Consider the following 12,458-nt stretch of genomic DNA (forward strand, 5'->3'; position numbering starts at 1 on the left):
TCTGGAGTCAGACTTTTATCTCTGAAACCCTGATTAACTTTAACAGACCAAACAGAGGCTTAACCCTTGGCCCACATGCGTGGAAGGGGCTGGAGAGCATCCAATGAGCAGGGATGGGAATGGCCCCCGCCCCGGGGCAAGGACCACAGGGCGCCACCATATTCCGTTATGCTCTCCATCCTGCTGGCCAGCCTGCCTTCCTCCTTGGGACGTTTCTGTGGCTCCTGTTACTCTATTTTTATCCAGATGCCAACAACCAGGTCCTGGAAAAACTTTATGAGGAATCTACCATGTTCTTTCTGTTTCAATGGCGCACAAACTTTTCCCTGCTGCTTTACTCCCTTAGAAAATAAAACAGAAGACTAGGGCAAACCTCTAGGTCATGTCGACTTAAGAACAGACTTAAATGTACTCTAAACATATCCACGAGTTATGCAGCAAACACTGCACCGTTTGCTACGTAAGCGCGCCGTTCCGTTTGTGGCCACAGAACCCCATCAGTCCGCTGGTGCCAGCCTGGAGACAGAGTCAAGCTCTCGGTAGAAAAGGTCCTTCCCTTATTAAGAACATCAGGATCAGTTTGTTTTTCGATAGAATTTAGGTTTGGGGTGTACTTTCTCTTTACGTGTTTCCTCAATTTCTCTTGCTCCAATTTTCTCTGATGCTCCAGGAAGTTTAAAATTATAATCTGTTGTGATGTAAGGTATCGTCCCTTCGAGCCCACGCTGAAATGGAAACACAGAGAAAATACTTCAAATCCAGCCAAGACAGAAGACAGTGTTAAAAGTGAGAGTCTGAGGAAGGTCCTCTCACTCCTAAGACACTCGGCTCCCCTCCCCTGGAAGGGCCCACTTACAATTCAACCCCACAAACCCATCAAACAGCATGAGAATGGGGGTGGAGGCTTCTCTCTCAAACCGGTAGAACGAGCAGGTGGGGAGGGGGACACTGGTGCCTCCCCAGCTGCCTGCAGGTCCTGCCGTTTGGTTTGGGACCACACGGATGCCCTTGGCCAACGTGACCCTCCATGGCCTTCCCACGGGGACCCCTGAAGACTGTCTTCAGGGAGGGCTCATCACGGGGACGCCACCTCTGCTCTTTTCTCCCACACGCACGTCTGCAATGACGGCTCCACCACGGGGCTCCTGGCCGTGCGTGACGGCGACTCTGGGCCTCAGACCTTTAGGCCACGCTGACATACCACCACGGAGTGTAAGCTTCCCAAACGATAACCTGCTCCCGTGACTCTCGCCCCGACTTCAGGCCCCCACTCTCTACTGTGGACACGGCCAGCGAGCTCCAGGGCTGCCCCCGGGGGCCGTACTCACCTGGCTCTTGAGAACACACTGTGGAATGGAAATGGTTCCAACCAGCAGACAGTTCACGTTTCTTAGCTCTTCCGGGGGCACAGGAGTGAGGATGTGGTAAAGCCTCTTCTCCATGTCGATCCCTCTACAAATTCCTTGAAAGCACACAAAACACACAAAAATCATCCTATCTGGGGGCTTCCCTGGTGGCACAGTGGTTAAGAATCCGCCTACCAATGCAGGGGACACGGGTTCAAGCCCTGGTCCGGGAAGATCCCACATGCCGCGAAGCAACTAAGCCCGTGTGCCACAACTACTGAGCCTGCGCTCTAGAGCCTGCGAGCCACAACTACTGAGCCCATGAGCCACAACTACTGAAGCCCGCGCGCACCTAGAGCCCGTGCTCCGCAACAAGAGAAGCCACTGCAATGAGAAGCCCGCGCACCGCAACGAAGAGTAGCCCCCGCTTGCCGCAACTAGAGAAAGCCCGCGGGCAGCAACAAAGATCCAACCCAGCCAAAAATTAATTAATTAATTAATTAATTAATTTTTTAAAAAAACCATCCTATCTGGAAGATATCAAACTTCCCCACCACTCAGAATTCTAGAATGGCTTTTAAAATAAGAGTTTTAATGTCAACTGTGTTTTGCTTTGAAAATACAAAGCGGCATATTTGCATATCTGAAGACTCTTTGTACCCTTCTCCTTGTTCAGCTGTGAGAAACCGAAGTCCTACACTGTCTTAACTAAGGTGCACCTGGGCCAGGGAGAAACCCACCAGCGGGGAATGCAAAGATGACCCAGTCTCTCCCCATCACCAATCCCTTCGTTATGGTCTGTACTAAAGCATACGAGTCCTGTGGAAATGCTTTTGAGAAGTTCAGTGTTGTATAAATCAAGAACACATACTAACTAAGGGTTTTGCTCATCTTGAGGTGTGTAGGCCCAGCCCCCTTCCAGAAGTATACACTGACAGTTACTGATGTTAGTGAGCCGGGGGACGATCACGTGAGGCAGGTTTGGTGAAGGAGGCAGGGACTCAAGCCTGCCAGGCACCGCGAGGCTGGGTCCACAGGCTGGACCTGCGCGAAGGGACGCACCAGGATGCAGTGTGATCTCGTATGTGCTCAGATCACCCCTGACTGTGGGGAGTCGAGTTACACAGCTTTTCCACTAGTCCGGGGCAAGAAATGAGACGGGCATGGTGAGAAGAGATGCGGTAGAGGAGTCTGACATTCTGAAAACGGAACTACCAGGCCTGCGAGTGGGCTGGATGTGGAGAATGAAAGCAAGGGGGTGCCAAGGAGGACCCAGGGGCCGGACCCAAACGCCAGAGTAAATCTTCAAAGGACCGTTCATGGCCTGGGAACTGGGGATGGTGCGGGCTAGGAGGAGGAGATCTGGGGAGAACATCAGGGAAGGGGTAGATGGACCTATCAGGACTCAGTTTGGGACCCAAGTCTTAGGTGCCAGTGAGACATCCAAGCGGAAAAGAGCAGTGGTCACGTGGGCTTGGAGCTCCGATGCACTGTTGTGCTGGAGAGACCCCACGGACGTCAGCCTAAGATGGACTTAGAGCCCCAGCAGTGGGTGGGAGGGCCCACGGAAAACATGTCAGATGAGAAGGAGGCCGTGACCAGGCCCTTAGGAATCCTGGAGGAGTTGGCAGGAGAAGCAGAGAAAGAACCGCTTCCTTCCTGCCCTCCAGCCCGCAAGGCCCGCTATACAGAAGACAGAGAAGCTCTCTGGCCACTCCAGCCAAGTGACAGCGACAAGGACAAGGCCAGCCATCTACAGTTGAAGAAGTGGGTCAATTTCAGTAGGTTTACAGACAGGTGTCCCTCTCAGACTCACCAAACCCCAAACAATCACAGATGGGTGTCTGGGCAAGCAGGATGGGCCCATGTGCATGTCCTCTGACATCATCCAGGATCTTGCAAAGCCCAACCCAGCTGGCATTCACAGCGTACAATATGTGGGTAGGAGCGACATCAGCGTGGATAATCCGGAGTGCGACGGCGTTGAAAGGGACCTGAAAGATACACGCGCATCCCCCCGTGAATTCTACTTGAAAGACTACTTTTAATTTTTACAAGTTGACTCGCCAGCTATCTGAAGTTCTATCTGCCAAACCACCTACCAAGAAATATCTAAACAGAATGGAAACACCAACCAGCATTTGTTTAGTGCTTCACCGTTCTAACACAGAGAACCTAGGAAACTTACACAAAGCTCCTGTATACCAGCAATACCTACTAGAAATCTAAACTGAACGCCTGGAACTTTGTCTACAGAGACACATGAGATGCAAGTTTGGAGACATCCTACATGAGCTGAAGCTGAGGGAGGGAGACTATGAAAACCCATCACTGAGAGGCCTCCTGATGGGAGAGAGTAAAAATCCATTCAGTGAGAAAAAGCCTCCATTCACTCCCTAATTTAACTATCGCAATAAGAAAAATCGATTGCATTCCCAGAGCAAGAGGTAAATAACTACCTTTAACATGTAACTTTCTGGGTAATTTCAAACTTTTAAAGTAGAAAAACTTTTTTTTTTTTAATTTATTTTTTGGCTGCGTTGGGTCTTTGTTGCTGCACACGGGCTCTCTCTAGTTGCAGGGAGCGGGGGCTACTCTTCGTTGTGGTGCACGAGCTCTAGGCACTCGGGCTTCAGTAGTTGTGGCGTGCGGGCTCAGTAGTTGTGGAGCACGGGCTTAGCTGCTCCGCGGCATGTGGGATCTTCCCAGACCAGGGTTCGAGCCCGTGTCCCCTGCATTGGCAGGCGGATTCTTAACAACTGCACCACCAGGGAAGTCCCCAGAAAAGCATTTTGTTATACATATTATTTAGGCTTCAAAAACAAATGTGAGGGGGACTTCCCTGGTGGCACAGTGGTTAAGAATCCTCCTGCCAATGCAGGGGACACGGGTTCGAGCCCTGGTCCGGGAAGATCCCACATGCCGCGGAGCAACTAAGCTTGTGCTCCACAACTACTGAGCCTGCGCTCTACAGCCCGTGAGCCACAACTACTGAGCCCGCGTGCCACAACTACCGAAGCCCGTGCACCTAGAGCCTGTGCTCTGCAACAAAAGAAGCCACCACAACGAGAAGCCCACGCACGGCAATGAAGAGTAGCCCCTGCTCACCGCAAGCAGAGAAAAGCCTGCGCAGCAACGAAGACGCAACACAGCCAAAAATAAATAAAATGTTGAAAAAATTGTTAAAAAAACAAATGTGAATTTGTAACAAAAGGCAGTTTAAATTACTGGCAGGTAAGTTTCACGTTCAGTTATAGAGCATCGCCAAGTGAGTAAATTGCAGTAAATCAGCCAAAACTCCATTAAACCAACTGCCTTAGGTTCTTCAGTGGAGATGACTTGGAAGCCTGGAGCCAATCTCTCCATCAGGCTCGGGAAACGCATCCTTGCCCCCCGGGTCACGGCCCCTGCCTGTGCGACCTCAGGCCAGTGTGTCCACCTGGCTGTGCCCGGTTTTCTACGCTGTAAGCGGGGTCTGTAACAGCACCTCCCGGGCAGGCTGCCACCCCAGGTAACGTGCTCGGCAGAGCGCGTGGCACGGGAGTGCTCAGCACTGCACGGGCCACAGAGCAGAGCTGAGTACCCTGGGCTCTAGAGTCAGGCCGCCTGGGCGCCGGTCCCGGCCCAGACTTTTACTATGGCCCTTTGGGCAAGCTGACTCAGTGCCCCTTGCCTCAGTTCTGCCATCTGTAAAGTGGGGATAATAACAGCGCCTCGCTGAGTAAAGGAGTTAACCCAGGCTTAGAAGAGAGCACAGCACAGGGTGAGCACTTAGAAATGCTACCTGTTGCTGTTTTATTCTGTCATCATTTGGAATCCTAATGTTATGGTGGTTTCTTCTCAAATGAATTCTTCAGAGGCTGGAATCCAAGATGCACATACTCTAGTGCCAGAATCTACTTGTGACGATATCGGAAATGGTTTAAGAGTGTTCTCCGGGTGCCAGGCCCTGCTGTGAGCGCTCGTGAAATCTGCACAAGCGTTCTGCGAGGTCTGGCACCGCTACTCCCAGGTGAGAGCCCAAGCTGCACACAGCCCGTCAGTGCAAGGGCGGAGATGGGCTGCCGGGGTGTAATCCCAGCGCCACCCCTGGTATTAGTAGAACATTCTTAGCCAGGATGGAACCAGAGTCGGGCCCAGCACAGCAGTGAAGAGCTCGGTCGGCTCTGGAGCTGGGCTGCCTGGGTCTGCGGCCAGCTGTGCCACTCACGCTGGATCACTCAGCTCCCATCTGTAAAACGGGGACCGTCACCAAATCTACACCATAGGGCTGCCCTGAGGACTAAAGGAGTGAGGCGCTATAAAGTGGTCAAAGTGCTCCTGGCACACAGGAAGCCGTAGGCATGTTTAAGTAACCCAAATAAAGACAATTCCAAGAGTTCAGATCACCTGATAGGGTGTCAGACCATGTAAGGGACACAGTGGCTTTGGCACTGGGGGCTGCAACTGGCCAAGGTAACTCAGCACTGCCAACTCGCGAAGGACTTTGTTATGTGATTCTCTGAAAAGTAAATCACAACGAGGTAAACAGAGATTTAACCTTACAGACCCACCTCCCACTAGAGACATCACACAGATTCTATGCACATAGCCCACGTTCCAACCTTAGCATCTGCAGACCCTGCCCTTCCATAAACCCCCTGGAAATCCTTCAAGTCAAAGCCCCTGGCAAGCAGACCTGGAGGCCAATTCTGGATGTTTCCACTGGGAAAGTAACCATTCAGAAAATAACTGACTCTCCTTCATAAGTAGACAGCTGTGACAGAGATCTGAAAAATTTTAGAGGACTATTCCTTTGAAGGAATTGAGGACAGAAGGCCTTGTAAGACTGAAGAAAACTAACTTCTCCAGCCATGATGCTTTGCTTACCTATTTCTTGGAGTTTTTCCAGACACAAACTCCGACTTAACTGACATCAGTTTGTATCCAGTAAACAGAACTGGATTCTCCTTTTCTTCGTCAGCAAATTCCAAATTGTCTGCAAATTCTGCCAGGTGGAATCCTCTGTTTCTGACTTTGGACGTGCTCTTTGTGTACAAGCCGTCCATGTCGTCCACGTAGCTTGGGCTGAGGTCTGGCATGTACCTACCCCGGTCGGAGCTGAACTGAACGACGTGGCTGGGCGACAGCAGTCGAATCAGGTCAATAAGAAGCAGGAGACCCTGGTCTACGAGGAAGGAGACCACGGGAGCACAGTTAGTGCACAGAGAGGCGATGCACTCCTGCAAGAAGCTGGACTGCTTCTCAGACAAGGAATTGCCCCAAAACCGGGCTTCGGCACTAATGTCTGGAAGCCACGCACTTATCCCCACTGCCCGACCCTCCTGCCCAACCCATGCGCCTCCGTGGGCTTACCTGCCACCCAGCCCATCGTGTTGACGATAAGCGGGGACTCTCTCTTGTAGGAGCTGAACACATACTTTATTATCTCAATATAATTTTCAAAGTTGTTTTTACAAGAAGGCTTCCCATAATAGACCATTTTCTGGGGTGTCCTCTGGTGGGTGAAAGGTGGTCCTAAGAAGATAAAGATGAGAGTCATCAATCCGGGAGAACCTAAGAGGTGGCGAGGGTTTTGGTCCAGCCATCGTCACTGACAAAGCTCCTCAGGAAATCCGAGCCCGTCCTACCACTAGGAATAGCTGTGCTCCTACTTTCGGAAGTCTAAGCTTTCAACTTCATACAAAGACACGCTCACAATTACATACACAGTTAACCCCAATTAAGTCCTAATACAGCCACTCATTCAACAAACATTTACTGAACACCTACTGAATGCTGGGCATTGTCCTAGATACTTAGGACATTTCTGTGAACTGAACAAACATCCCTACAGGGCTTACACACTAAGGGAACAATGATTAATAACAGCAGCAGTCACCTGTTGGACTACAGTACTTACTATGTCCTACGTATGCTACACACACAGTCTCTAGTTTTCATAAACACCCTGTGAGACAGGTAGTATTACTTTCCCCATTTTTACAGACAAGGAAATTGAGAAAGAGATTAACTTGACCAAGGTCACACAGCTAGTAGAAATCAGCTGGACTTGAACTCAGGTGGTCCAGCTCCAGAGCTGATACTCCCTAATCACAATAGCAGTCCGTCCATCCCCTCTGGATGGGGCCAGCGCCCACAGCAGACAGGTGGCCAGGACGACGTCGCAACACAGTTGGCGGGGCAAGGGCCTTGGTCAATGCGGTTGGGGCGAGGCCGCCTGGGAAAGAGCTGGCGAGGCTCCCCTCCAGGTCGGGGCCAGGGGATTTGGGGCAGCCCACAACAGAGAAGGTGGCCTGCATAGTCAAGGGACTCAGCAAATACAAGGGGAATGAGCAAATATGTAAATATACTGAGAATAACGGCAGCCAGGGTTCTTACCATCAGAGAAGGAACTTATAAATATGGAAGGGGGAAGGCTAACTAGAATGAACCCTGGATGCTAGATTAGAATCGGAATGATCAGTGCAGGGAACTCCCTGGCGGTCCAGTGGTTAGGACTCCACGCTTCCACTGCAGGGGGCCCAGGTTCGATCCCTGGTGGGGGAACTAAGACCCCGCAAGCCACGTGGTGTGGCCAAAAAGAAAAAAAGAATGATCAGTGTAAACTCATGGCTCTTAATAAACAGAAAGATACAGAAAGACATAGAAATATGTGTGTGTACATATATATGCACACACACACATATTATATACGTACATACATGGCATGCGTGGGTTTAAGCATATGCATATTCCCTAACTCTGTCCACGGAGGGGATCTAGAAGAAATGACACCCAGAAGAAGATAAAAAGAGCACACCTAGTTAGAGTGGAAAACCCTGGCAAACACTATCTTAACCAATTGATCAAAGCTAACATGTCTGGCAACAGGACAAACTGACAGCATGTTGATATGACACACGGAGAACAGCGTCACTTCTAAATCGAACCACGGGGGAGCCTACAAACGTACCCTTCGAATTGTCAAGGTCATAAAAGATAAGAAAAGCTGGAGGAACTGTTCCAGACTAAAGGGGACTAAAGATTTGTAAGTACACACTGGGCCTACACAGATGATTGGAACAGTGGACAAAATCGAGTAACCACACTGTAGCAATGTTACTATCCTGATTTTGGTGGTTGTATTATGATTACACAGCAGTGTCCTTGTTTTTAGAAATACCCACTGAAATACTAAGGGATAAAAAAGGAAAAAAAATTAAATGAAGTAGAGAAAATGTAAAAGAGGAACAATGAAACCAGCTAAAGAGCTAAGTCTAAACAATTTTTTTTTTTTGGCTGCGCCGTGTGGCTTGCGGAATCTCAGTTCCCAGACCAGGGACTGAACCCAGGCCATGGCAGTGAAAGCCCGGAATCCTAACCACTAGGCCACTAGGGGACTCCCCTAAACAATTATTATTATTATTTTTTAACATCTTTATTGGAGCATAATTGTTTTATAATGGTGTGTTAGTTTCTGCTTTATAACAAAGTAAATCAGCTATACATATACAGATATCCCCACATCTCCTCCCTCTTGCGTCTCCCTCCCACCTTCCCTATCCCACCCGAAACACGTATTTTTGAGAAAGCTGTTAAAATAAAGTAAATGTGTTTAAAAATTCTTACTGACTAAAAGCGTGTTAAATCGCTAATATATCTAGCAACCTAATGTGATACCGTCTGCTTCCTTTAAAAATCAACTTAACAAAAGTCACACAATTATCTGAACAGAAACAGAAAAAGCATTTGACAAAATCCAACATCCTTCCATGATAAAAAACATTCCACAGACTAGGAATAGAAGACAACTTCTTCAACCTGACAAAGGTAAACTGCAAAAGCCACAGCCAACATTTTACTTAATGGTAAAAGACTGGATGCTTTACCTCCAAGATCAGGAACAAGAAAACGATGTTTACTTTCTATTCAACATTGTATTAAAGGTTCTAGCCAGAGTTATCAGACAAGAAAAAGAAATAAAAGGCATCCAACTTGGAAATGTAGAGATAAAACTATCTCTAGTCACAGATGACGTGATCTTATATATAGAAAATCCCAAAGAATTCACAAGAATGCTACCAGAGGTAATAAAGGAATTCAGCAAAGTTGCAGGGCACAAGATCAAAACACAAAAGTCAGTTATGTTTCTATACACCAGAAGTTAGCAATATGAAAAGGAAATTAGAATAGCAATTCCAGTTACAATAACTAAAAGAATTAAATCCTTAGGAATAAATCTAACCAAGTAGGTAAAATACCGCTTAAAGAAATTAGAAAGGGAGTTTCCCTGGTGACGCAGTGGTTAAGAATCCGCCTGCCCATGCAGGGGACACGGGTTCGAGCCCTGGTCCGAGAGGATCCCACATGCCGTGGAGCAGCTAGGCCCGTGCACCGCAGCTGCTGAGCCTGCGCTCTAGAGCCCACGAGCCACAACTACTGAGCCCACGTGCCACAACTACTGAGCCCGCGCACCTAGAGTCCGTGCTCCACAACAAGAGAAGCCACCACAATGAGAAGCCTGCGCACTGCAATGAAGAGTAGCCCCCACTCGCCACAACTAAAGAAAGCCCGCGGGTGGCAATGAAGACCCAACGCAGCCATAAATTAAAAAATTAATTAATAAATTAAAAAAAGAAATTAAAAAGGGACTTCCCGGGCTTCCCTGGTGGCGCAGTGGTTAAGAATCTGCCTGCCAATGCAGGGGACACGGGTTCCAGCCCTGGTCCGGGAAGATCTCACATGCCGCGAAGCAACTAAGCCCATGCGCCACAACTACTGAGCCTGTGCTATAAAGCCCGCGAGCCCCAACTACTGAAGCTTGTGTGCCACAACTACTGAAGCCCACACGCCTAGAGCCTGTGCTCTGCAACGAGAAGCCACCGCAATGAGAAGCCCACGCACCACAACAAAGAGTAGCCCCCGCTCTCAGCAACTACAGAAAAACGGCGTGCAAAGACTCAATGCAGCCAAAAAAAAAAATAATAATAAATTAAATGAATAAATAAATAAATTTATATATATAAAAAAAAAGGGACTTCCCTGGTGGTCCAGTGAGTAAGACTCTGTGCTCCCAATGCAGGGGTTCCGGGTTCAATCCCTGGTAGGGGAACTAGATCCTGCATGCCGCAACTAAGAGTCTGCATGCCGCAACTAAAGATACCCCATGCCACAAGGAAGATCCCGTGTGCCGCAACTAAGACCTAAGACCTGGTGCAGCCAAAATAAATAAATAAATATTAAAAAAAGAAAAGAAAAGAAATTAAAGAAGACCTAAAAAATTGGACTGAACACAATCCCTATCAAAATTCTAATAGCCTTTTCCCCAGAAATGGAAAAGCCTATTCTCAAATTCATATGGAATTGCAAAGGGTCCCAAAAGGCCAAACAATCTTGAAAAAGAATAAAGTTGGAGGACTCACATTTCCCAACTTTTAACCTACTACAAAGGTACAGTAATTAAAAGTGTGGTGCTGGCCTAAGGGCAGACATAAACCAAAGGAATAGAATAGAGTCCAGAATGATTTTCAACATGGGTGCCAAGATCACTCAGTGGGGGAAGGACAACAAATGGATATTGGAAAACTGGACATCCACGTGCAAAAGAACAAAGTTGGACCCTTCCCTTGTATCATACACAAAAATTAACTCAAAATGGATCAAAGACCTAAGTGTTAGAGCAAAAACTGACAAAATTCCTAGAAGTAAGGAATTAACATCGAGAATATATAAAGAACTCCTAAATTCAACAAAAACAAAGAACCCAATTCAAAAATGGGCAAAGGGGGACTTCCCTGGTGGTGCAGTGGTTAAGAATCCGCCTGCCAATGCAGGGGACACGGGTTTGAGCCCTGGTCCGGGAAGATCCCACATGCCACGGAGCAACTAAGCCCATGTGCCACAGCTACTGAGCCCCCATGCCACAACTACTGAAGTCCGTGCACCTAGAGCCCGTGCTCCGCAACAAGAGAAGCCACTGCAATGAGACGCCCATGCACTGCAACAAAGAGCAGCCACCCCTCGCTGCAACTAGAGAAAGCCCACGCGCAGCAACGAGGACCCAACGCAGCCAAAAATAAACTAATTAATTAATTAATTAAAAAGATGGGTAAAGGACTAAACTAGACATTTCTCCAAAGCAGATGTACAAATGGCCGATAAGCACATGAAAATATGCTCAACACCCGTTAGTCATTAGGGAAATGCAAATCAAGACCAAAAAGAGATATCACTTCACATCCACAAGAAAGGTCATAATTAAAGTAACAAAAATTGGGACTTCCCTGGTGGTCCAGTGGTTAAGAATCCGCCTTCCAATGCAGGGGACACGGGTTCGATCCCTGGTTGGAGAACTAACAGCCCACATGCCGTGGGGCAACTAAGCCCGCACGCTCCACAGCCTGCATGCCACAACTACTTTGTTCAAGATCACAATAGGCAGAAAATGAAAACAATCCAAGTGTCCATCAACAGTTAAAAGGATAAAGAAAATGTGACATAATGGAATAATTTTCAGCCATAAGAAGGAATTACTTTTGACATATGTTACAACATGAACAGACCTTAAAACCTTTATGCTTAGTGAAAAAAGCCTGACACAGAAGAACAAATATTGCATGATTCCACTTATATGAGGTGCCTAAATTAGGCAAATTCATAGGGACCGAAAGTAGGCTAGAGGTCCATAGGGGCTGTGGGGGACTGGGGTGGGGAATGGATTATTGTTTAATAGGTACAGCATTTCAGTTTGGGACAGTGAAAAAGTTTTGGAGGTAGATAGTGGTGATGGGTATACAACACTATGAATGTATTTAATGCCACTGAACTGTACACATGAATAGTTAAAATGATAAATATCATATTATGTATATTTTTGTATTAAAAGAAAGCAGTGTGGGAGTTCCCTGGTGGCCTAGTGGTTAGGATTCCAGGCTTTCACTGCCGTGGCCCGAGTTCAATCCCTGGTTGGGGAACTGAGATCTTGCAAAGCCTCAAGGCAAAGCCAAAAAAAAAAAAAAGCAATGTGGGATTCTGATTTGGAGTCTGAAACATAAAAAGGATATTAGTAGGATAACTAATGAATTCTGAAAAAAGATCTATAGATTAGTTAATAGTATTATATCAATGTCA

General features: G+C 47.7%; 1 protein-coding gene across 1 annotated transcript in view; it reads right to left on the reverse strand.

Annotated features, from left to right (window-relative positions):
- Positions 1-12,458, reverse strand: part of NOL9 (nucleolar protein 9) — a 19,430-nt gene continuing 6,972 nt past the window's right edge. The window contains exons 7-12 of the mRNA XM_036874628.1: positions 6,702-6,863; positions 6,216-6,513; positions 5,736-5,847; positions 3,163-3,340; positions 1,329-1,462; positions 1-725 (exon numbers count right to left, since the gene is read on the reverse strand). Coding sequence (XP_036730523.1) covers positions 576-725; positions 1,329-1,462; positions 3,163-3,340; positions 5,736-5,847; positions 6,216-6,513; positions 6,702-6,863 — 1,034 coding nt within the window. The 3' untranslated portion in view covers positions 1-575. The remainder of the gene's footprint in view (positions 726-1,328; positions 1,463-3,162; positions 3,341-5,735; positions 5,848-6,215; positions 6,514-6,701; positions 6,864-12,458) is intronic.

Source organism: Balaenoptera musculus, chromosome 1 (assembly GCF_009873245.2).
Source record: "Balaenoptera musculus isolate JJ_BM4_2016_0621 chromosome 1, mBalMus1.pri.v3, whole genome shotgun sequence".
Lineage (NCBI taxonomy): Eukaryota > Metazoa > Chordata > Mammalia > Artiodactyla > Balaenopteridae > Balaenoptera > Balaenoptera musculus.